The sequence below is a fragment of the Hemitrygon akajei genome, chromosome 11 (genome assembly GCF_048418815.1).
Source record: "Hemitrygon akajei chromosome 11, sHemAka1.3, whole genome shotgun sequence".
Taxonomy (NCBI): domain Eukaryota; kingdom Metazoa; phylum Chordata; class Chondrichthyes; order Myliobatiformes; family Dasyatidae; genus Hemitrygon; species Hemitrygon akajei.
Window position 1 is genome coordinate 77,128,136 of NC_133134.1, and position 21,811 is coordinate 77,149,946.

Here is a 21,811-nt window from a genome sequence, read left to right on the forward strand (position 1 = left end):
CCACCCCGGGGGACGAGTCCGCTTGGCTCCTGGAGTGGCAGGGCGGGGTCTACATGAGTCACCTCAGCTCCAACTCTAGCGGGGTGGCGATCCTGTTGGCCCCAACCTTTCGGCCAGAAATCGTAGGAGTCCAAGATGTTGTGCCCGGCCGTCTGCTCCACCTGGCTGTGCGCCTCGATGGAGTACCGCTGCATTTTATCAACATGTATGCTCCGAGGCGCGGGGTGATGCAGACGCGCCTATTCTGTCAGCTGTCCACCTTGCTGAGTTCCATCGATCCTGGGGACTGCGTCATCCTCGGGGGAGACTTCAACTGTACCCTCGAGGTGGAGGACCGCTCGGGCCTCCAACGCGACCCAGCAGCGGCGAAAAAGTTAAAGGAGCTAGTCGGCTCCTTTGACTTGGTGGACAGCTGGCGGAATCTTCACCCTGACTCTAGCGCCTTCTCCAGAAGATCTAGAGAGGGGGGTTCCCGGATAGACCGCCTGTATATCTCTCGGGCTTATGTCTCCCGCGTGTCAGCGTCCTCCATGCGGCCGGTGTCGTGCTCGGATCATCACCTTGTGTGGATGGAATTTACTCCTCTGCACCCTCGGGTGGGATCCGGGTATTGGCACTTTAACAACCGGCTGCTGGAGGAGAGCCGATTCCGGGATTCATTCCGAGCGTTCTGGGCCACCTGGAGAGAGAGACGGAGAGAGTTCAGCTCCCTACGGCTGTGGTGGGATGTGGGCAAGGCCCACATCCAGTTTTTATGTCGGGAGTACACTAGGGGGTCGACAAAGAGGCGGGGCTCTGAGATTGAGCGGCTTGAGAGAGCGTTGCTTGACCTAGAGTCCCGTCTTGGTCCGACCGGTGGAGACCAACAGCTGTGGCAGGAATACCAGGAGAAGAAAGACGCACTCAGGCATCTGCAGCTTCAGCAGTCCCGAGGTGCATATGTGAGGTCGCGGATCCAAATGCTGCAAGATTTGGACCGCGGCTCACCCTTCTTCTACTCGTTGGAGAAGTGGCGGGGAGTTCAAAAGCAGCTGGTGGAGCTACTGGCTGCTGATGGCTCCTCCATCACGGATCCTGACGAAATTATCAAAGAAGTCCGCTCATTCTATCGGTCCTTATTCTCACCAGATCCGTCAAATGCAGGGGCGTGCAGTGAGGTCTAGGAAGATTTAGCAAAGGTCAGCCCAGAAGACGCAGCGCGTCTGGACGCTCCACTGACTGGGGAGGAGCTGTCTACTGCCCTTCGGCAACTCCGGAGGGGTAAATCCCCTGGCTAAGATGGTCTAAGTGTAGAGTTTTATCAGGCTTTTTGGGATGTCCTGGGGGTTGATTACAGCCTTGTTCTAGGGGAGAGCCTAGCCACCGGGGAAATGCCCCTCTCATGGCGGAGAGCTGTTGTGGTCCTGCTGCCCAAGAAGGGAGACCTTCGCCTGCTAAAGAACTGGCGCCCGGTCTCCCTCTTGTGCGCGGACTACAAGATCTTTGCCCGGGCAATGGCCAACCGTCTTGGTTCAGTACTGAGACAGGTGATTCACCCTGACCAATCTTACACGGTCCCGGGCCGCTCCATCCAGGACAATGTCCACCTAGTACGGGACCTGATCCACCTGCCGCAGGAGACTGGGTCCCGGGCAGTGTTTCTCTCTCTTGACCAGGAGAAGGCGTTTGACCGGGTAGACCACAGTTTCCTGGTGGGCACTCTGCAGGCCTTTGGACTCGGACCACATTTTGTGGCCCGAGTTCGGCTCCTATACTCTGCCGCGGAGTGCCTTGTTAAGATCAATGGATCACTGGCAGCACCCATTCCCTTCGGGAGAGGAGTACGTCAGGGATGCCCCATGTCCGGTCAATTGTACACGATCTGTGTCGAGCCATTCCTAAGCCTCCTACGGCGAAGGCTGATGGGTCTGGTTCTGCGTGAACCGGACATGGAGGTCGTCCTGTCGGCCTACGCCGATGATGTACTCCTCATGATGACAGATCCCAATGACCTGCGGAGGATGCGCGAGAGCCAAGAAGTTTTCTCGGCAGCATCCTCCGCTAGGATCAACTGGGCGAAATGTTCCGGACTCTTAGTGGGTCAGTGGCAGGTGGACTTCCTGCTGGAGGAGATGAGAGCTTTTGAGTGGAGCACTAGACGTCTCCTCTATCTGGGAGTCTACCTGAGTCCTTCTGGGGAGACCTGGCTAGCGAACTGGCAGGACCTGGAGATGAAAGTCATGGCCCGGCTGGGGCGCTGGTCAGGCCTTCTCAGGGTGCTTTCCTATCGAGGCAGGGTGGTGGTCATAAACCAGCTGGTGGCCTCCATGTTGTGGTATCGGATGGTCACCTTGGCCCCTCCTGCCCCATTTGTTGCGAGAATGCAGAGGAAGTTAGTGGACTTCTTCTGGGGCAACAGGAAACACTGGGTCTCTGCAGCGGTCTTGAGTCTCCCAGTGGGAGAGGGCGGACAGTCGCTGGTGTGCGTTCGAACGCGACAGGCGGCTCTCCGCCTCAGGACTCTGCAGAGATTCCTGGATGCCGAGCACCCTCCCAGGTGGCACGTGTTGGCGACTTTCTTCCTCCAGAGGGGCTGCTGTCTTCACGAAGACATGGGGCTACCACCGGCGGGCGTCAGCCGTACTGCTTTGCGGAGTCTGCCCGGCTTCTATCAGGACCTACTGAGAGTCTGGAACATGGTCGCCTCAGGCCGGGAATCCCCTCCTCAGGCGGAGGGCGGGGTCCTGTCTGACCCTTGCCCTACCTCAGTGGATGTCAGTGCGGCTCAGTTGTGTGGACCGACTCAGGCCGAGCTGCTTGTCGGGCCCAGACCCCGCAATCTTCTCCGGGAGCCGTGTCCACACAACTTGAGCCGTCTCTCATCGATACCCACAGTCCCATTCAGGGATGCAAGTAGGAGGTATCTGTATGGGCTGGTGCTCCAGACCCACCACTTTCTTGCCCTTGTCCACCGTCCCGACACGCCATGGCGATCGGTCTTTCCACCCGGAGGTGAGGCGGGTCCCCACTGGAAGTCCCTTTACGAGGGGGTTCTTCCCATGCACCTGGGGGATCTCGGCTGGAGGGTGCTGCACAGAGCGGTGCCCTGCAATAAGTTCTTTAGTTTGTACATGGATCTCCCACCCGCATGCCACTTCTGCAGGCTGGAGGAGACCGAGTATCACATGTACATGGAGTGTGCGAGGCTGTAGCCTCTTTTTGCGTATTTGCGTGGGCTGCTTCTCGCCTTCTGGCTGCATTTTAGCCCCACCCTGTTTATATATGGTCATCCAGTAAGGAAGGGGGCATGGAGGGATGAGGATGTCCTAGTCAACTTGCTCCTGGGGCTGGCGAAATCCGCCATCCGAGGGTCTTGGAAACGGGTGTCGGGAGGATCTCCCGGGCAGACTGCCTGGCAATGTTTAGAGGGTATGTTCGGGCCCGGATAAATATTGAAAAAGAACACGCGCAGTCCACGGCGACCTTAGAGGAGTTTCGAGACCGTTGGGCTCCGCGGGGTGTAAATGCCATTGTGGATAGAGATGGCAACATTTTGGTGTAATGTCTATTGTCTATTTGTAGTGAAGTAACTGTGTTTGCCACTGGTTTGTATATATTGTATAGCATCAATATTTGTAATAAAGGATTTTGTAATTAAAAAAAAGGGGTCAGACACAGAGTGAAACTCCCTCCACACCGTCCCATCACACACTCCCGGGGTCAGACACAGAGTGAAATTCCCTCCACACCGTCCCATCACACACTTCCGGGGTCAGACACAGAGTGAAACTCCCTCCACACCGTCCCATCACACACTCCCGGGGTCAGACACAGAGTGAAACTCCCTCCACACCGTCCCATCACACACTCCCGGGGTCAGACACAGAGTGAAGCTCCCTCTACACTGTCCATCACACACTCCCAGGGTCAGACACAGAGTGAAGCTCCCTCTACACTGTCCATCGCACACTCATGGGGTCAGACACAGAGTGAAGCTCCCTCCACACCGTCCCATCACACACTCCCGGGGTCAGACACAGAGTGAAGCTCCCTCTACACTGTCCATTGCACACTCATGGGGTCAGACACAGAGTGAAGCTCCCTCTACACTGTCCATTGCATACTCCCGGGGTCAGACACAGAGTAAACCTCCCTCTACACCGTTCCATCACACACTCCCGGGGTCAGACACAGAGTGAAGCTCCCTCTACACTGTCCATCACACACTCCCGGGGTCAGACACAGAGTGAAGCTCCCTCTACACTGTCCATCGCACACTCATGGGGTCAGACACAGAGTGAAGCTCCCTCTACACTGTCCATTGCACACTCATGGGGTCAGACACAGAGTGAAGCTCCCTCTACACTGTCCATTGCATACTCCCGGGGTCAGACACAGAGTAAACCTCCCTCTACACCGTCCCATCACACACTCCCGGGGTCAGACACAGAGTAAACCTCCCTCTACACCGTTCCATCACACACTCCCGGAGTCAGACACAGAGTGAAACTCCCTCCACACCGTCCCATCACACACTCCCGGGGTCAGACACAGAGTGAAACTCCCTCCACACCGTCCCATCACACACTCCCGGGGTCAGACACAGAGTGAAGCTCCCTCCACACCGTCGCATCACACATTCCCGGGGTCAGACACAGAGTGAAACTCCCTCTACACTGTCCCATCACACACTCCCGGGGTCAGACACAGAGTGAAGCTCCCTCCACACCGTCCCATCACACACTCCCGGGGTCAGACACAGAGTGAAACTCCCTCCACACCGTCCCATCACACACTCCCGGGGTCAGACACAGAGTGAAGCTCCCTCCACACCGTCCCATCACACATTCCCGGGGTCAGACACAGAGTGAAACTCCCTCTACACTGTCCCATCACACACTCCCGGGGTCAGACACAGAGTGAAATTCCCTCTGCACTGTCCCATCACACACTCCCAGGGTCAGACACAGAGTGAAACTCCCTCTACACTGTCCATCGCACACTCATGGGGTCCTGCCCTGATCACACCATTTCCCAGCTGGCAACCAACGGTGTTTCCACCATTCCCACACCCATGGCACAACACTCCCAGCCTTCTCCTACACAAATTCTTCAGCAATGTTTTCCAATCTCATCTGTATCCTGAGAAGGAGAGAGTGCGAGGGAGACGGGCAGCGAGAGATTTAGTGACCCTCACTGATTCTCCAACCTCCAATCATTCCCATTGCTCAGCCTCCATTTCTAACTCTCATCTCACTGGCTCTCCACTCAGCTTCGGATCACCTGGTCAAAAGCAATACCTAATGTTTCCTGATAACTGCTCATCGCTCAATACAATCATACCCTCAGTACTAATAAACAAATTCCAAACCTGTACCTCCCTCGGAAAATGGATCTTCCACTTCCTCATTGGGAAACCTGTTCGGAAATACCATTTCCTCCTAGCTGACAGCCAATTCCTCAAGGACACGCTCTCAGCCTTTTGCTCTACTCTCTCTATATTCATGACTGCATGGCTAGGCACGGCTCAAAAGCCATCCTGGAATTCACTGATGACACCACTGTTGTTGGCAGAGTCTCAAACGGTGACGCAGAGGTGGTTTTGCAACAACTTCACGATCAGCATCAGCAAGAACAAGGAATTGGCTGTGGACGTCAGGAAGGGGAAGTCGAGGGAACTCATACCAGTCCTCATCAAGGGATCAGCTGTGGAAAGGACGAGCAGTTTCAAGTCTCTGAGGATTTGTCCTTCCTGGAACACATCAATTCAATTCCAAAGAAGGCACGCCAGTGTCTCTAGTTCATCAGGAGTTTGACAAGATTCGGTTTGTCATGGAAGGCATGTAAATTTCTATAGCTGTACCGCAAAGTGCATTCGGTATGGTCCTATCGCCGCCTGGTGTGGAGCTACCAATGCACACGATCACGGGAGGTTTGCAGACTCAGCCAGGTCCATCGTGGGCACAACCCTCCCCACCTCGAGTCGATCTTCATGAGGTGGCGCCTCGAGTAGGCGGCATCCATCATGAAGGACTCTCGCCATGCGAGAAATACCCTCTTCCCATTACAGTCGGCCCTCCTTATCCGCGGGGGATTGGTTCCGGGACCCCCCACGAATACCAAAATACACGGATGCTCAAGTCCCTTATTTAACCAGTCTAAGTCGACGGTCTTTAGGACCCAGCGGAACCCCGGACCTTATTTAACCTGCCTCAGTGCAGTGGACTTTAGGACCCGGCGCAGCTCTGAATCCGCAGTGTTTCTGTTCACGAAAATAATCACGATTACAACTGAAGATAAAGTGGAAATAATAAAGCATTTGGAAAGAGGTGAAACACCATCGGTCATTGGAAAGGCGTTAGACTACAGCCGGTCAACAATCGGAACAATTTTAATGGAGCATTTGAAAGGACCTTCCCCGATGAAAGCTACAATTATTACTAAGCAATGCAGTGGTTTAATTATTGAAATACATATGTTTCTTAAGTGTTTTATATGCATAGAAAGGTAAAATATATACTATATACTAAGACAAACATTTTACTAACTGACGCTACATAATACTGGATGTACCAGTTCCGACATCAAATCCGACTTAAAGACGGACTCAGGAATGGAACTCATTCATAACCCGGGGGCTGCCTGTACTTTTAAGTCATCTCTGGATTACTTATAATACCTAATACAATGTAAATGCTATGTAAATAGTTGTTATACTGTATTGTTTAGGGAACAATGGCAAGAAAAAATAGTCTGTACATGCTCAAACAACGAGCGCTGGAGAGAGAACTTCCGGGTTTTCCCGATCCGTGGTTGGTTGAATCTGCGCATGCAGAATCCCCGGATAAGGAGGGCCTACTGTACTACTGTACCATCGGGGAGAAAGTACAGGAGCTTGAAGACTCACAAAATGTGTTTGGAAAAGATTCTTGTCCTCTGCCATCAGTTTGAAGAATCGTCCTATATATTCCTCTTTTATTTGTTTATTTATAACTCAAAGGCCTTTCTGTGCATTCCACAGTACTGCTGCTACAAAACGACAAATTTCATGACAGTCACTGATAAAAAACCTGATTCAGTCTAACCGTTCCCAAATCTCCACTCCTAAAAGAACGATTTCAGTTCCTCCAGTTCAGCAGAGTCAAAATACCTCAACAGGCCCTTTGGCCCATCTTGTCTTTGCCAACCAGGATGTCCACCTGAGGTAGTTCCACTTGCTTGCATTTGTCCCACATCCCTCTAAACCTTTCCTATCCCTGTACCTGTCCGTATCCCTCTAAACCTTTCCTATCCATGTACCTGTCCATATCCCTCTAAACCTTTCCTATCCCTGTACCTGTCCGTATCCCTCTAAACCTTTCCTATCCGTGTACCTGTCCGTATCCCTATAAACCTTTACTATCCGTATCCCTCTAAACCTTTCCTATCCCTGTACCTGTCCGTATCCCTCTAAACCTTTCCTATCCGTGTACCTGTCCGTATCCCTATAAACCTTTCCTATCCGTATCCCTCTAAACCTTTCCTATCCGTGTACCTGTCCGTATCCCTCTAAACCTTTCCTATCCGTGTCCCTGCCTGTATCCCTCCCTCTAAATCTTTCCTATCCGTGTACCTGTCCGTATCCCTCTAAACCTTTCCTATCCGTGTCCCTGTCCGTATCCCTCTAAACCTTTCCAATCCGTGTACCTGTCCGTATCCCTCTAAACCTTTCCTATCCGTGTACCTGTCCGTATCCCTCTAAACCTTTCCTATCCGTGTACCTGTCCGTATCCCTCTTAACCTTTCCTATCCGTGTACCTGTCCGTATCCCTCTAAACCTTTCCTATCCGTGTACCTGTCCGTATCCCTCTAAACCTTTCCTATCCGTGTACCTGTCCGTATCCCTCTAAACCTTTCCTATCCGTGTACCTGTCCGTATCCCTCTAAACCTTTCCTATCCGTGTACCTGTCCGTATCCCTCTAAACCTTTCCTATCCGTGTACCTGTCCGTATCCCTCTAAACCTTTCTTATCCGTGTACCTGTCCGTATCCCTCTAAACCTTTCCTATCCGTGTACCTGTCCGTATCCCTCTAAACCTTTCCTATCCACCTGTCCGTATCCCTCTAAACCTTTCCTATCCGTGTCCCTGTCCGTATCCCTCTGAACCTTTCCTATCCGTGTCCCTGTCCGTATCCCTCTGAACCTTTCCTATCCGTGTCCCTGTCCGTATCCCTCTGAACCTTTCCTATCCGTGTCCCTGTCCGTATCCCTCTAAACCTTTCCTATCCGTGTAGCTGTCCGTATCCCTCTAAACCTTTCCTATCCGTGTAGCTGTCCGTATCCCTCTAAACCTTTCCTATCCGCGTACCTGTCCGTATCCCTCTAAACCTTTCCTATCCGTGTACCCGTCCGTATCCCTCTAAACCTTTCCTATCCGTGTACCCGTCCGTATCCCTCTAAACCTTTCCTATCAGTGTACCCGTCCGTATCCCTCTAAACCTTTCCTATCTGTGTACCCGTCCGTATCCCTCTGAACCTTTCCTATCAGTGTACCCGTCCGTATCCCTCTAAACCTTTCCCTCCGTGTAGTTGTCCAAGTGTCTTTTAAAATATTGTTAATATACCTGCTCAGCACTTCCCCCGGCTGCTCATTTCACATACTGACCACCCTCTAGTTGGAAAAGTTGCCCCTCAGACCTTTAAATCTTTCCTATCATTTGAACCCATGGCCCCTAGTTTTGGACTCACTTACCCAGCCTGTGCAGCCTCTGCTTACGGCTCTAGTCCCAGCCACATCCTCAAATCTTTTCAGCACCCTCTCAGCTGAACAACATCCTCCCTCTAGCTGGGCAAGCAGAGCTGCACACGGTACTCCTAGCGTGATCCGACAAGGGTCTGGTACAACTGTGATATGACACCCCAACTCTGAGCCAGAAGACCAGCGTACCAAATGATTTCTTCACCCTGTCGACGGGGGATTTGACCTGAAACTTTGACAATTCCTTCCCTCATACAGATGCTGCGTGACCTGATGGGTTCCTCCAGCAGATTGTTAATCTCCCCTGCTTCACCACCGTCTACTTGCGTTGTCTCATTCAGACAATCACGTACCCGTGCCCCAAGGTTTATCTGTTCTACAACACTCCCCAAGGCTCCTACCGTCCACTGTGTGAGCCTCACCCTGGTATTCACAGAACGCTGGACAGTTTAGCATAGGATCATGCCCCTCGACCCAAACTATGTAAATCAGTAATTCAATACCCAACTGAACTCATCTCTTCTGCCTACCCAATACCCATATCCACTTACGAAGAAAGCATGGCAGCACAGCTTTATTAGAAGTTTACAAAAGTTTGGCATGTCATCTAAAACTTTGACAAACGTCCATAGCTGTGTAGTGGAGAGCACACTGATGGGCTGCATCACAGCCTGGTACGGAAACACCAATGCCTTTGTATTGGATACGGCTCATGTGTAAAGCCCTCCCCAGAGCTGAGCACATTTACTCAGAGCACTGTTTCGGGAAAGCAGCATCCGCCATCAGGAACCCCCACCTCCCAGACCACGATCTCTTCTCACTGCTGCCATCAGGAACCCCAACCTCCCAAGCCACACTCTCTTCTCACTGCTACCATCAGGAACCCCCACCTCCCAGGCCACGCTCTCTTCTCACTGCTACCATCAGGAACCCCCACCTCCCAGGTCACACTCTCTTCTCTCTGCTACCATCAGGAACCCCCACCTCCCAGGCCACGCTCTCTTCTCACTGCTACCATCAGGAACCCCCACCTCCCAGGCCACGCTCTCTTCTCACTGCTACCATCAGGAACCCCCACCTCCCAGGCCACACTCTCTTCTCACTGCTGCCATCAGGAACCCCCACCTCCCAGGCCACACTCTCTTCTCACTGCTACCATCAGGAACCCCCACCTCCCAGACCACGCTCTCTTCTCACTGCTACCATCAGGAACCCCCACCTCCCAGGCCACACTCTCTTCTCACTGCTACCATCAGGAACCCCCACCTCCCAGGCCACACTCTCTTCTCACTGCTACCATCAGGAACCCCCACCTCCCAGGCCACGCTCTCTTCTCACTGCTACCATCAGGAACCCCCACCTCCCAGACCACACTCTCTTCTCACTGCTACCATCAGGAACCCCCACCTCCCAGGCCACACTCTCTTCTCACTGCTACCATCAGGAACCCCCACCTCCCAGGCCACACTCTCTTCTCACTGCTACCATCAGGAACCCCCACCTCCCAGGCCACGCTCTCTTCTCACTGCTACCATCAGGAACCCCCACCTCCCAGACCACACTCTCTTCTCACTGCTACCATCAGGAACCCCCACCTCCCAGGCCACGCTCTCTTCTCACTGCTACCATCAGGAACCCCCACCTCCCAGGCCACACTCTCTTCTCACTGCTACCATCAGGAACCCCCACCTCCCAGACCACGCTCTCTTCTCACTGCTACCATCAGGAACCCCCACCTCCCAGGCCACACTCTCTTCTCACTGCTGCCATCAGGAACCCCCACCTCCCAGGCCACACTCTCTTCTCACTGCTACCATCAGGAACCCCCACCTCCCAGACCACGCTCTCTTCTCACTGCTACCATCAGGAACCCCCACCTCCCAGGCCACACTCTCTTCTCACTGCTACCATCAGGAACCCCCACCTCCCAGACCACGCTCTCTTCTCACTGCTACCATCAGGAACCCCCACCTCCCAGGCCACACTCTCTTCTCACTGCTGCCATCAGGAACCCCCACCTCCCAGGCCACACTCTCTTCTCACTGCTGCCATCAGGAACCCCCACCTCCCAGGCCACGCTCTCTTCTCACTGCTACCATCAGGAACCCCCACCTCCCAGGCCACGCTCTCTTCTCACTGCTACCATCAGGAACCCCCACCTCCCAGGCCACGCTCTCTTCTCACTGCTACCATCAGGAACCCTCACCTCCCAGGCCACACTCTCTTCTCACTGCTACCATCAGGGACCCCCACCTCCCAGACCACGCTCTCTTCTCACTGCTACCATCAGGAACCCTCACCTCCCAGGCCACACTCTCTTCTCACTGCTGCCATCAGGAACCCCCACCTCCCAGGCCACGCTCTCTTCTCACTGCTGCCATCAGGAACCCCCACCTCCCAGGCCACACTCTCTTCTCACTGCTGCCATCAGGAACCCCCACCTCCCAGGCCACACTCTCTTCTCACTGCTACCATCAGGAACCCCCACCTCCCAGGCCACACTCTCTTCTCACTGCTACCATCAGGAACCCCCACCTCCCAGGCCACGCTCTCTTCTCACTGCTACCATCAGGAACCCCCACCTCCCAGACCACACTCTCTTCTCACTGCTGCCATCAGGAACCCCCACCTCCCAGGCCACACTCTCTTCTCACTGCTACCATCAGGAACCCCCACCTCCCAGACCACGCTCTCTTCTCACTGCTACCATCAGGAACCCCCACCTTCCAGACCACGCTCTCTTCTCACTGCTACCATCAGGAACCCCCACCTCCCAGACCACACTCTCTTCTCACTGCTACCATCAGGACCCCCCACCTCCCAGGCCAGGCTCTCTTCTCACTGCTACCATCAGGACCCCCCACCTCCCAGGCCACGCTCTCTTCTCACTGCTACCATCAGGAACCCCCACCTCCCAGGCCACACTCTCTTCTCACTGCTGCCATCAGGAACCCCCACCTCCCAGGCCACGCTCTCTTCTCACTGCTACCATCAGGAACCCCCACCTCCCAGGCCACGCTCTCTTCTCACTGCTACCATCAGGAACCCCCACCTCCCAGGCCACGCTCTCTTCTCACTGCTACCATCAGGAACCCTCACCTCCCAGGCCACGCTCTCTTCTCACTGCTACCATCAGGGACCCCCACCTCCCAGACCACGCTCTCTTCTCACTGCTACCATCAGGAACCCTCACCTCCCAGGCCACACTCTCTTCTCACTGCTGCCATCAGGAACCCCCACCTCCCAGGCCACGCTCTCTTCTCACTGCTGCCATCAGGAACCCCCACCTCCCAGGCCACACTCTCTTCTCACTGCTGCCATCAGGAACCCCCACCTCCCAGGCCACACTCTCTTCTCACTGCTACCATCAGGAACCCCCACCTCCCAGACCACGCTCTCTTCTCACTGCTACCATCAGGAACCCCCACCTCCCAGGCCACACTCTCTTCTCACTGCTACCATCAGGAACCCCCACCTCCCAGGCCACACTCTCTTCTCACTGCTACCATCAGGAACCCCCACCTCCCAGGCCACGCTCTCTTCTCACTGCTACCATCAGGAACCCCCACCTCCCAGACCACACTCTCTTCTCACTGCTACCATCAGGAACCCCCACCTCCCAGGCCACGCTCTCTTCTCACTGCTACCATCAGGAACCCCCACCTCCCAGGCCACACTCTCTTCTCACTGCTACCATCAGGAACCCCCACCTCCCAGACCACGCTCTCTTCTCACTGCTACCATCAGGAACCCCCACCTCCCAGGCCACACTCTCTTCTCACTGCTGCCATCAGGAACCCCCACCTCCCAGGCCACACTCTCTTCTCACTGCTACCATCAGGAACCCCCACCTCCCAGGCCACGCTCTCTTCTCACTGCTACCATCAGGAACCCCCACCTCCCAGGCCACACTCTCTTCTCACTGCTACCATCAGGAACCCCCACCTCCCAGACCACACTCTCTTCTCACTGCTGCCATCAGGAACCCCCACCTCCCAGGCCACACTCTCTTCTCACTGCTACCATCAGGAACCCCCACCTCCCAGACCACACTCTCTTCTCACTGCTACCATCAGGACCCCCCACCTCCCAGGCCAGGCTCTCTTCTCACTGCTACCATCAGGACCCCCCACCTCCCAGGCCACGCTCTCTTCTCACTGCTACCATCAGGAACCCCCACCTCCCAGGCCACACTCTCTTCTCACTGCTGCCATCAGGAACCCCCACCTCCCAGGCCACGCTCTCTTCTCACTGCTACCATCAGGAACCCCCACCTCCCAGGCCACGCTCTCTTCTCACTGCTACCATCAGGAACCCCCACCTCCCAGGCCACGCTCTCTTCTCACTGCTACCATCAGGAACCCTCACCTCCCAGGCCACGCTCTCTTCTCACTGCTACCATCAGGGACCCCCACCTCCCAGACCACGCTCTCTTCTCACTGCTACCATCAGGAACCCTCACCTCCCAGGCCACACTCTCTTCTCACTGCTGCCATCAGGAACCCCCACCTCCCAGGCCACGCTCTCTTCTCACTGCTGCCATCAGGAACCCCCACCTCCCAGGCCACGCTCTCTTCTCACTGCTACCATCAGGAACCCCCACCTCCCAGGCCACGCTCTCTTCTCACTGCTACCATCAGGAACCCCCACCTCCCAGGCCATGCTCTCTTCTCACTGCTACCATCAGGAACCCCCACCTCCCAGGCCAGGCTCTCTTCTCACTGCTGCCATCAGGAACCCCCACCTCCCAGGCCACACTCTCTTCTCACTGCTACCATCAGGAACCCCCACCTCCCAGGCCACGCTCTCTTCTCACTGCTGCCATCAGGAACCCCCACCTCCCAGGCCACGCTCTCTTCTCACTGCTACCATCAGGAACCCCCACCTCCCAGGCCACGCTCTCTTCTCACTGCTACCATCAGGAACCCCCACCTCCCAGGCCACGCTCTCTTCTCACTGCTACCATCAGGAACCCCCACCTCCCAGGCCACGCTCTCTTCTCACTGCTACCATCAGGAACCCCCACCTCCCAGGCCAGGCTCTCTTCTCACTGCTGCCATCAGGAACCCCCACCTCCCAGGCCACACTCTCTTCTCACTGCTACCATCAGGAACCCCCACCTCCCAGGCCACACTCTCTTCTCACTGCTACCATCAGGAACCCCCACCTCCCAGGCCATGCTCTCTTCTCACTGCTACCATCAGGAACCCCCACCTCCCAGGCCACGCTCTCTTCTCACTGCTGCCATCAGGAACCCCCACCACCCAGGCCACGCTCTCTTCTCACTGCTACCATCAGGAACCCCCACCTCCCAGACCACGCTCTCTTCTCACTGCTACCATCATGAACCCCCACCTCCCAGGCCACACTCTCTTCTCACTGCTACCATCAGGAACCCCCACCTCCCAGGCCACACTCTCTTCTCACTGCTACCATCAGGAACCCCCACCTCCCAGGCCACGCTCTCTTCTCACTGCTACCATCAGGAACCCCCACCTCCCAGACCACACTCTCTTCTCACTGCTACCATCAGGAACCCCCACCTCCCAGGCCACGCTCTCTTCTCACTGCTACCATCAGGAACCCCCACCTCCCAGGCCACACTCTCTTCTCACTGCTACCATCAGGAACCCCCACCTCCCAGGCCACACTCTCTTCTCACTGCTACCATCAGGAACCCCCACCTCCCAGGCCACGCTCTCTTCTCACTGCTGCCATCAGGAACCCCCACCTCCCAGGCCACGCTCTCTTCTCACTGCTACCATCAGGAACCCCCACCTCCCAGGCCACGCTCTCTTCTCACTGCTACCATCAGGAACCCCCACCTCCCAGGCCACGCTCTCTTCTCACTGCTACCATCAGGAACCCCCACCTCCCAGGCCACGCTCTCTTCTCACTGCTACCATCAGGAACCCCCACCTCCCAGGCCAGGCTCTCTTCTCACTGCTGCCATCAGGAACCCCCACCTCCCAGGCCACACTCTCTTCTCACTGCTACCATCAGGAACCCCCACCTCCCAGGCCACACTCTCTTCTCACTGCTACCATCAGGAACCCCCACCTCCCAGGCCACGCTCTCTTCTCACTGCTACCATCAGGAACCCCCACCTCCCAGGCCACGCTCTCTTCTCACTGCTGCCATCAGGAACCCCCACCACCCAGGCCACGCTCTCTTCTCACTGCTACCATCAGGAACCCCCACCTCCCAGACCACGCTCTCTTCTCACTGCTACCATCATGAACCCCCACCTCCCAGGCCACACTCTCTTCTCACTGCTACCATCAGGAACCCCCACCTCCCAGGCCACACTCTCTTCTCACTGCTACCATCAGGAACCCCCACCTCCCAGGCCACGCTCTCTTCTCACTGCTACCATCAGGAACCCCCACCTCCCAGACCACACTCTCTTCTCACTGCTACCATCAGGAACCCCCACCTCCCAGGCCACGCTCTCTTCTCACTGCTACCATCAGGAACCCCCACCTCCCAGGCCACACTCTCTTCTCACTGCTACCATCAGGAACCCCCACCTCCCAGGCCACACTCTCTTCTCACTGCTACCATCAGGAACCCCCACCTCCCAGGCCATGCTCTCTTCTCACTGCTACCATCAGGAACCCCCACCTCCCAGGCCACGCTCTCTTCTCACTGCTGCCATCAGGAACCCCCACCTCCCAGGCCACGCTCTCTTCTCACTGCTACCATCAGGAACCCCCACCTCCCAGGCCAGGCTCTCTTCTCACTGCTACCATCAGGAACCCCCACCTCCCAGGCCAGGCTCTCTTCTCACTGCTGCCATCAGGAACCCCCACCTCCCAGGCCACGCTCTCTTCTCACTGCTGCCATCAGGAACCCCCACCACCCAGGCCACACTCTCTTCTCACTGCTACCATCAGGGACCCCCACCTCCCAGGCCACGCTCTCTTCTCACTGCTGCCATCAGGAAGTGGTACAGGAGCCTCAGGACCCACATCACCAGGCTCAGGAACAGTTATTACCCCTCAAGAGGGGATAACTTCACTCCCCCCATCACTGATCTGTTCCCACAACATATGCAGTCACTTCGAGGACTCTACCACACAAGTTCTCGATATTTACTGCTTGTTTATTCATCATTATCATTACTTTTCTCTTCTTTCATTTGGTATTTGTCGTTTGCTGGTACTTTTGCACGATGGTTGTTGTCTGTCCTGATGGGGGCAGGTCTAACATTCTCTTAAATGTCTCTCTTGTATCTGCCTCTCCACCACCCCAGGCAGCGCATTCCAGGCACAAACCACTCTCTGTGTAAAAAACTTGCTCCACACACCCCCTTTGAACTTACTCACTCTCACCTTAACACGTGCAGGTCGGTATCGGATACTTGTGCCCTGGGGAAGGAAAAACACTCACTGTCTACCTCTCATGACATTACAAACCATGATCAGGTCTTTCTTCAGCCTCCAGAGAAAGTTTGTCCAGCCCCTCCTCATTAACTCTAATCCAGGCAGCATCTCTTCTGCACCCTCCCCAAAGCCCCCACACCCTTCCCGTTATGGGATGGCCTGAACTGAACACAATGCTCCGAGTGTGGCCTAGAGTTTTAGAAAGCAGCAACATAACTATCAGAGATAGGAACAGAATTAGGCCATTGGGCCCATCGAGTCTGCTCCGCCATTCCATCACAGCTGATTTATTACCCCCTCAACCCCATTCTCTTGTCTTCTCCACGTAACCTTTGACACCCTTACTAATCAAGAACCTATCAACCTCCACTTTAAATACACCCAAAGACTCGGCCTCCACAGCATCTGTGGCAATGAGTTCCCAGATTCACCACCCACTTCAGTGCCTTGCTGTACCCCTCCTTTACCACCCTATGAACCAGAACTGAATGCAATACTGCAGATGCAGCCTGATTTTATAAAACTGGAACTTAACCATTCCTTGAATTTGTCTGACTTGCGTCCGACCCGCCATTCCTAGGCCCATACCTGGCTTCAAGCTGACCCTCCCGACTGGCTGCCTCATCCCGGTTCGAATCCACGCTCCAGACAACCGACTCAGCAGCCCTCGCGTCTCGGGAAAATGGGAGGAACCAGAACGGGGGAGGGGTGGTGGAGGAGGGTAGAATCCGCGGCCTGGACTCGCAAATCCGTGCACTGGGGTCCATGTTGAATCCAGAGCGATGAGACAGCTGATCGCTCAATGTTGGGGACCGGCGGGAAATGTCGACCATAACCCACTGCCTGTCACCCCAATATGTCGAACCTCTGCCGCAGAGGGAGAGGGCAGAAAACACATTACCCACCTGCAGCGCTGCATCCAGCCTGCGACGTTTCCCAGCCAGCCACAGGTATGGGACAGTCACCTGGGAGCCCGGCGGTAGACGCCGCTGCCTTGCCTGGTTCTCCCGCGGGGCTGGTGACAAAGCAGACAGCACAGTACCGGTGAGAACTACCCCCAGTTCCCAACGCCACGTCACCCGCTGCCCCTCCCGGTTCCTCCCCACACACACCCCCCACGGCACCGGTGAGAACTATCCCCAGATCCCAACGCCACGTCACCCGCTGTCCTTCCCGATTCCTCCCCACACACACCCCAGGGACCGGTCTAAACCACCCCCAGATCCCAACACCACGTCACCTGCTGTCCCTCCCGATTCCTCCCACACACACCCCAGGGACCGGTCTAAACCACCCCCAGATCCCAACACCAAGTCACCCACTGTCCCTCCCGGTTCCTCCCCACACACCCCAGGGACCGAACCACCCCCAGATCCCAATGCCACGTCACCCGCTGTCCCTCCAGGTTCCTCCCCACACACACCCCAGGGACCGGTCTAAACCACCCCCAGATCCCAACACCACGTCACCCACTGTCCCTCCCGGTTCCTCCCCACACACCCCAGGGACCGAACCACCCCCAGATCCCAATGCCACGTCACCCGCTGTCCCTCCCGGTTCCTCCCCACACACACCCCAGGGACCGGTCTAAACCACCCCCAGATCCCAACACCACGTCACCCGCTGTCCCTCCCAGTTCCTCCCCACACACACCCCAGGGACCGGTCTAAACCACCCCCAGATCCCAACACCACATCACCCGCTGTCCCTCCCGGTTCCTCCCCACACACACCCCAGGGACCGGTCTAAACCACCCCCAGATCCCAACACCACGTCACCCGCTGTCCCTCCCGGTTCCTCCCCACACACACCCCAGGGACCGAACCACCCCCAGATCCCAACACCACTTCACCCGCTGTCCCTCCCGGTTCCTCCCCACACACACCCCAGGGACCGGTCTAAACCACCCCCAGATCCCAACACCACATCACCCGCTGTCCCTCCCGGTTCCTCCCCACACACACCCCAGGGACCAAACCACCCCCAGATCCCAACACCACTTCACCCGCTGTCCCTCCCGGTTCCTCCCCACACACACCCCAGGGACCGGTCTAAACCACCCCCAGATCCCAACACCACGTCACCCGCTGTCCCTCCCGGTTCCTCCCCACACACACCCCAGGGACCGGACTAAACCACCCCCAGATCCCAACACCACATCACCCGCTGTCCCTCCCGATTCCTCGTACACTCACCCCATCACCTGTTTCCTTCCTCCACACATTCCATCTGTCCATCACCCACACACCCTCACACTCCCCCCACAGGCCCCCACCCTACCAACATTCCTACTACCCTCCCCACCTTCCTTGTCTAGCTCCACACTCCACCTTCATCTCAATTCAGATTCCAGCATCCATTGCTCTTTGTCACCTCCACCCATCACCCCCGAGCCTCAGTTACCAACTGTACTCCCCCCTCCTCTGTCTCCCTATCACCCCTCAGCCTCAGTTACTGACTGTACTCCCCCCGTCTCTCCATCACCCCTTCTTGCCTGGATCCTCCCATCACCTCCCAGCCTCAGTCACTCTCCTCCACCATTTGCCTATCCTCATTTGAACTGACCTTTCACCTCTGAGCTGCCATCACTATCCCCACTCCCTCCACCTGCCTTTTGTCACCTCCACCAATCACCTTCTGCCCCACCTCCTTACAGGCTGTCTCTCCTTTACTTGCAGATAAAGGGTCTCGGCCTAGAACATCAGTTCCCTTCCTCAAAGATGGATGCGGCCTTTTGGTGAACCGTTAGGTGGTGGAACGTAGTGGGAAGCTGCAGATGATAAGTGGAGGAGATAAAGGGCTGAAGGAGTTGGAGTGATCTGAAAGGAGGGGAGAGGAGTCACAGGAGAAAGGCTCATTTCCAGCTTCCCTTCTCCCCGAAGGAGGCAACATCAGTGACTGTGGGAACACCAGCCCTCTGAAATTGCCACTGGAAACTCCTGTCACTCACTGGTGGGTGAGGTCTGGGAAAGGTCCCGGGAGCGTTCACTCTCTCCACAGAAACGCCAAGAATTCAAAGCACGTGGAGTCTCGTAAAAATATAGACGGGTCAAAGGGTCACACCGTACAGCAACAGGCCCTTCACCCCATCGCGTTCCTGCTGACCCATTTCCCAGCATTCACCTGTACCCTGTTCCGCCTCAGTGATCCACACGCTGAGGGTCTCCCTTCCACCACTCCCTCTTGGCAGTGTCACAGATTCCACCCTCCCCAGGCAGAGGATTCCCCCTCAGGTCCCCGTCCTCTCACCTCAAACCTACAGCCTCCAGTTTTGAATACGTTAGCTCGTTGCCCACGGCCCAGTCCCACCTACACAGGGGCTGTCTGACCCACTGAGTTCCCGGTGTGTTTCTGTCCACATAACACCTCACACCTCCGTGGAGAAACACACCGGGAACTCAGGGGTGAGGGTGAGAGGGGGAAGAGGGGGTAAAGGAGGGATGGGAGATAGGTTCAACGCCGTCCCGATCGGATCCGGGAGTTGCTCACCTCCAACCTGCACTCGGTGCCGTCCCCAAGGTCTCGGCTGCGGGCTCGGGGTGGGCTCCGACCCGGCGCTGCCGGCTGCCCGAGCCCCCAACAGACAGCCGTAGAGGAAGATTAGGCTCCAGAACCGCCGGCAACACTCGTTCATCGTCCCGACCGGGGCATCGCCCGCCCGCTTGGACCGTCCACTCTGGTCCCAGGCTCCTGCCTCTCAGCGCCGTCCCAAATTCGCACACGGTGCCACCACCTCTGCCCGATGCCCTCTTTCACGATATATCGCGGGCTGCGATACCAAGCGTCCTAGTCAGCCCCGCTTTTCTTTAGTGGTTACACCGTATCGCAGACACAATGTAAGGCAGAGTTTTAAAATGTTTCGTAAGAATTGGCATGTATCCTAAACTCGCGACGCAACGCAAGTTGTTACAATCTGTTCATAAAGGGTTACAAAGTGCCGTGGGCTGTTGCGATTGCTTGTTTAAAAGGATTGCAATGTATCGTCGGCTGTTGGGACGAATCGTAAGACATTATAACGTTGCGATGCGATAGTCAAGTACCGCAGTGTATCGCCGGCTGTTGTAATAGTCCGTTACGGCCTTTTAACCCACTGCAGGCGCTCAGTGCAGCCTGTCAGGACGCTTTCATAAGAGGTTGCAATGTACCTCGGGCTTTAACGGCTTCACTTTAAAGCACCAGACTGGCTGGACGGGGTCCCAGAGTGCCGGGCGGGATGGCGCAGTCTATCCGTATCCAGGCCCCGCTCTCAGTTCCTTTCTCCTTGCACTGCGGTCCCCGCCTGGATCTACAACCAGGGCCGGCTGTGATTTCATTCCCTCTCGCAGGAAAGGGGAGAGAGTTTCCTTCGCTTCCGCCTTTCTCTCTGGCGGGGTAACTCCTTCCCTGCCGGATACAAGTGGCGAGAGGCAGAGCGGCAGGCGACGGAAAGTGAAGAGAGAGGGTCGAGCCGTTCAGCTCCCCTTTCACGTGAGCCATGTGGCGGGAGAGGTAGGGGATTCCCCGGTCATTTTTAGTGTCTGAAGTCCGTGAGGTGTTTTCAAATATGAACGGGGAAGACAGGCTTGTCGCTAACGAGGGCTGGGTCACGGTCTTCGCGCTGAGTGGGATCTTGCTGTGCATAGACTGGCCGATTCGCTCCCTCCTGCTTTGTGGGGGGGGGGGGGGGGTTCAAAAAGTAACACACAATCTCACACACACACACGCATTCGAGATTCTGCAGATGCTGGAAATCTAGAGCGACACACGCAAAGTGCTGGAAGAATTCTGCAGATCAGGCGGCATCTATGGAGAGAAATGAAGATAGTTAACCTTTCGGGCTGAGACCCTTCATCAAGGACCCGATGAGTTCCAACAGTTCGTTGTATATGTCTTACATACATGGGCACAAAGATGCACATACACAGGCATCACACACAAAATAGTGGAGGAACTCAGCAGGCTGGGCGGCATTTCTGGAAAAAAGTATCGTTGATGTTTCGGGCCGAAAAGTCTTTTCCATAGATGCTGCCTAGCCTGCTGAGTTCATCCGGCATTTTGTGTGTGTTGCTTGGATTTCCAGCATCTGCAGATTTTCTCTTGTTTGTGATTGGACATAAGCAGGCATATTCGCACAATCTCTCTCTTACACACACGGGCACATAAACACACACACACAGGCAGTCACACACATGTCCATACTTAAATATCCTCACTCACACATATACATATGTTCGCGCACACTCCAACATATGTCCACACATGTACTGATGTGCACACGTCCTCACACACACACAGAGTGAGCCAGCCATTCCCTCAGTAACTAATAGCCTCCACACTGCATCAGTGTCTCCAAGACATTATCAGGGCTGTGAATGCCAGCGGAAAGACAAGCCCCAGGCATGTGGAACACAGCCCTCGGCCCATCCCAAACAGGAGATGGAGTTCCATTGTGATTAACAATTTCCTTGTGGCTCCAAGTCCAGAGCGACGAAATCAGGAAACGGCAAAGCCTGTGTTGAGTTAACATTAAGGAACTGATCAGGATGCACCCCGCAGTGAATGACTGGAGACAGATTTGTTAGAAGATGCACAGTCATCAAAGATGCTTTTCTGAATAAAATGTTTGGGCTGTGGACGTTCCAGGAACATCCAGAAATTTACTTCCCCCAAAAGAGCGCACTATTCATGAAACAAACTGTAACACACACAAAATGCTGGTGAAGGGTCTCG

The 21,811-nt window shown here is 55.6% G+C and overlaps 1 protein-coding gene across 2 annotated transcripts in view; it reads right to left on the bottom strand.

Moving 5' to 3' along the window:
• The window catches only part of adam15 (ADAM metallopeptidase domain 15), an 81,453-nt gene extending 60,936 nt beyond the window's left edge, over positions 1–20,517 (bottom strand). Inside the window, exons 1-2 of one of the 2 annotated variants that reach the window (XM_073061185.1) lie at positions 19,592–20,517; positions 17,008–17,117 (exon numbers count right to left, since the gene is read on the bottom strand). In XM_073061185.1, the coding sequence (XP_072917286.1) occupies positions 17,008–17,117; positions 19,592–19,736 (255 nt within the window). In that variant the 5' untranslated portion in view covers positions 19,737–20,517. The remainder of the gene's footprint in view (positions 1–17,007; positions 17,118–19,591) is intronic. The other variant, XM_073061184.1, reaches the window with a different exon arrangement.
• Between the last annotated feature and the right edge of the window lie 1,294 nt (positions 20,518–21,811).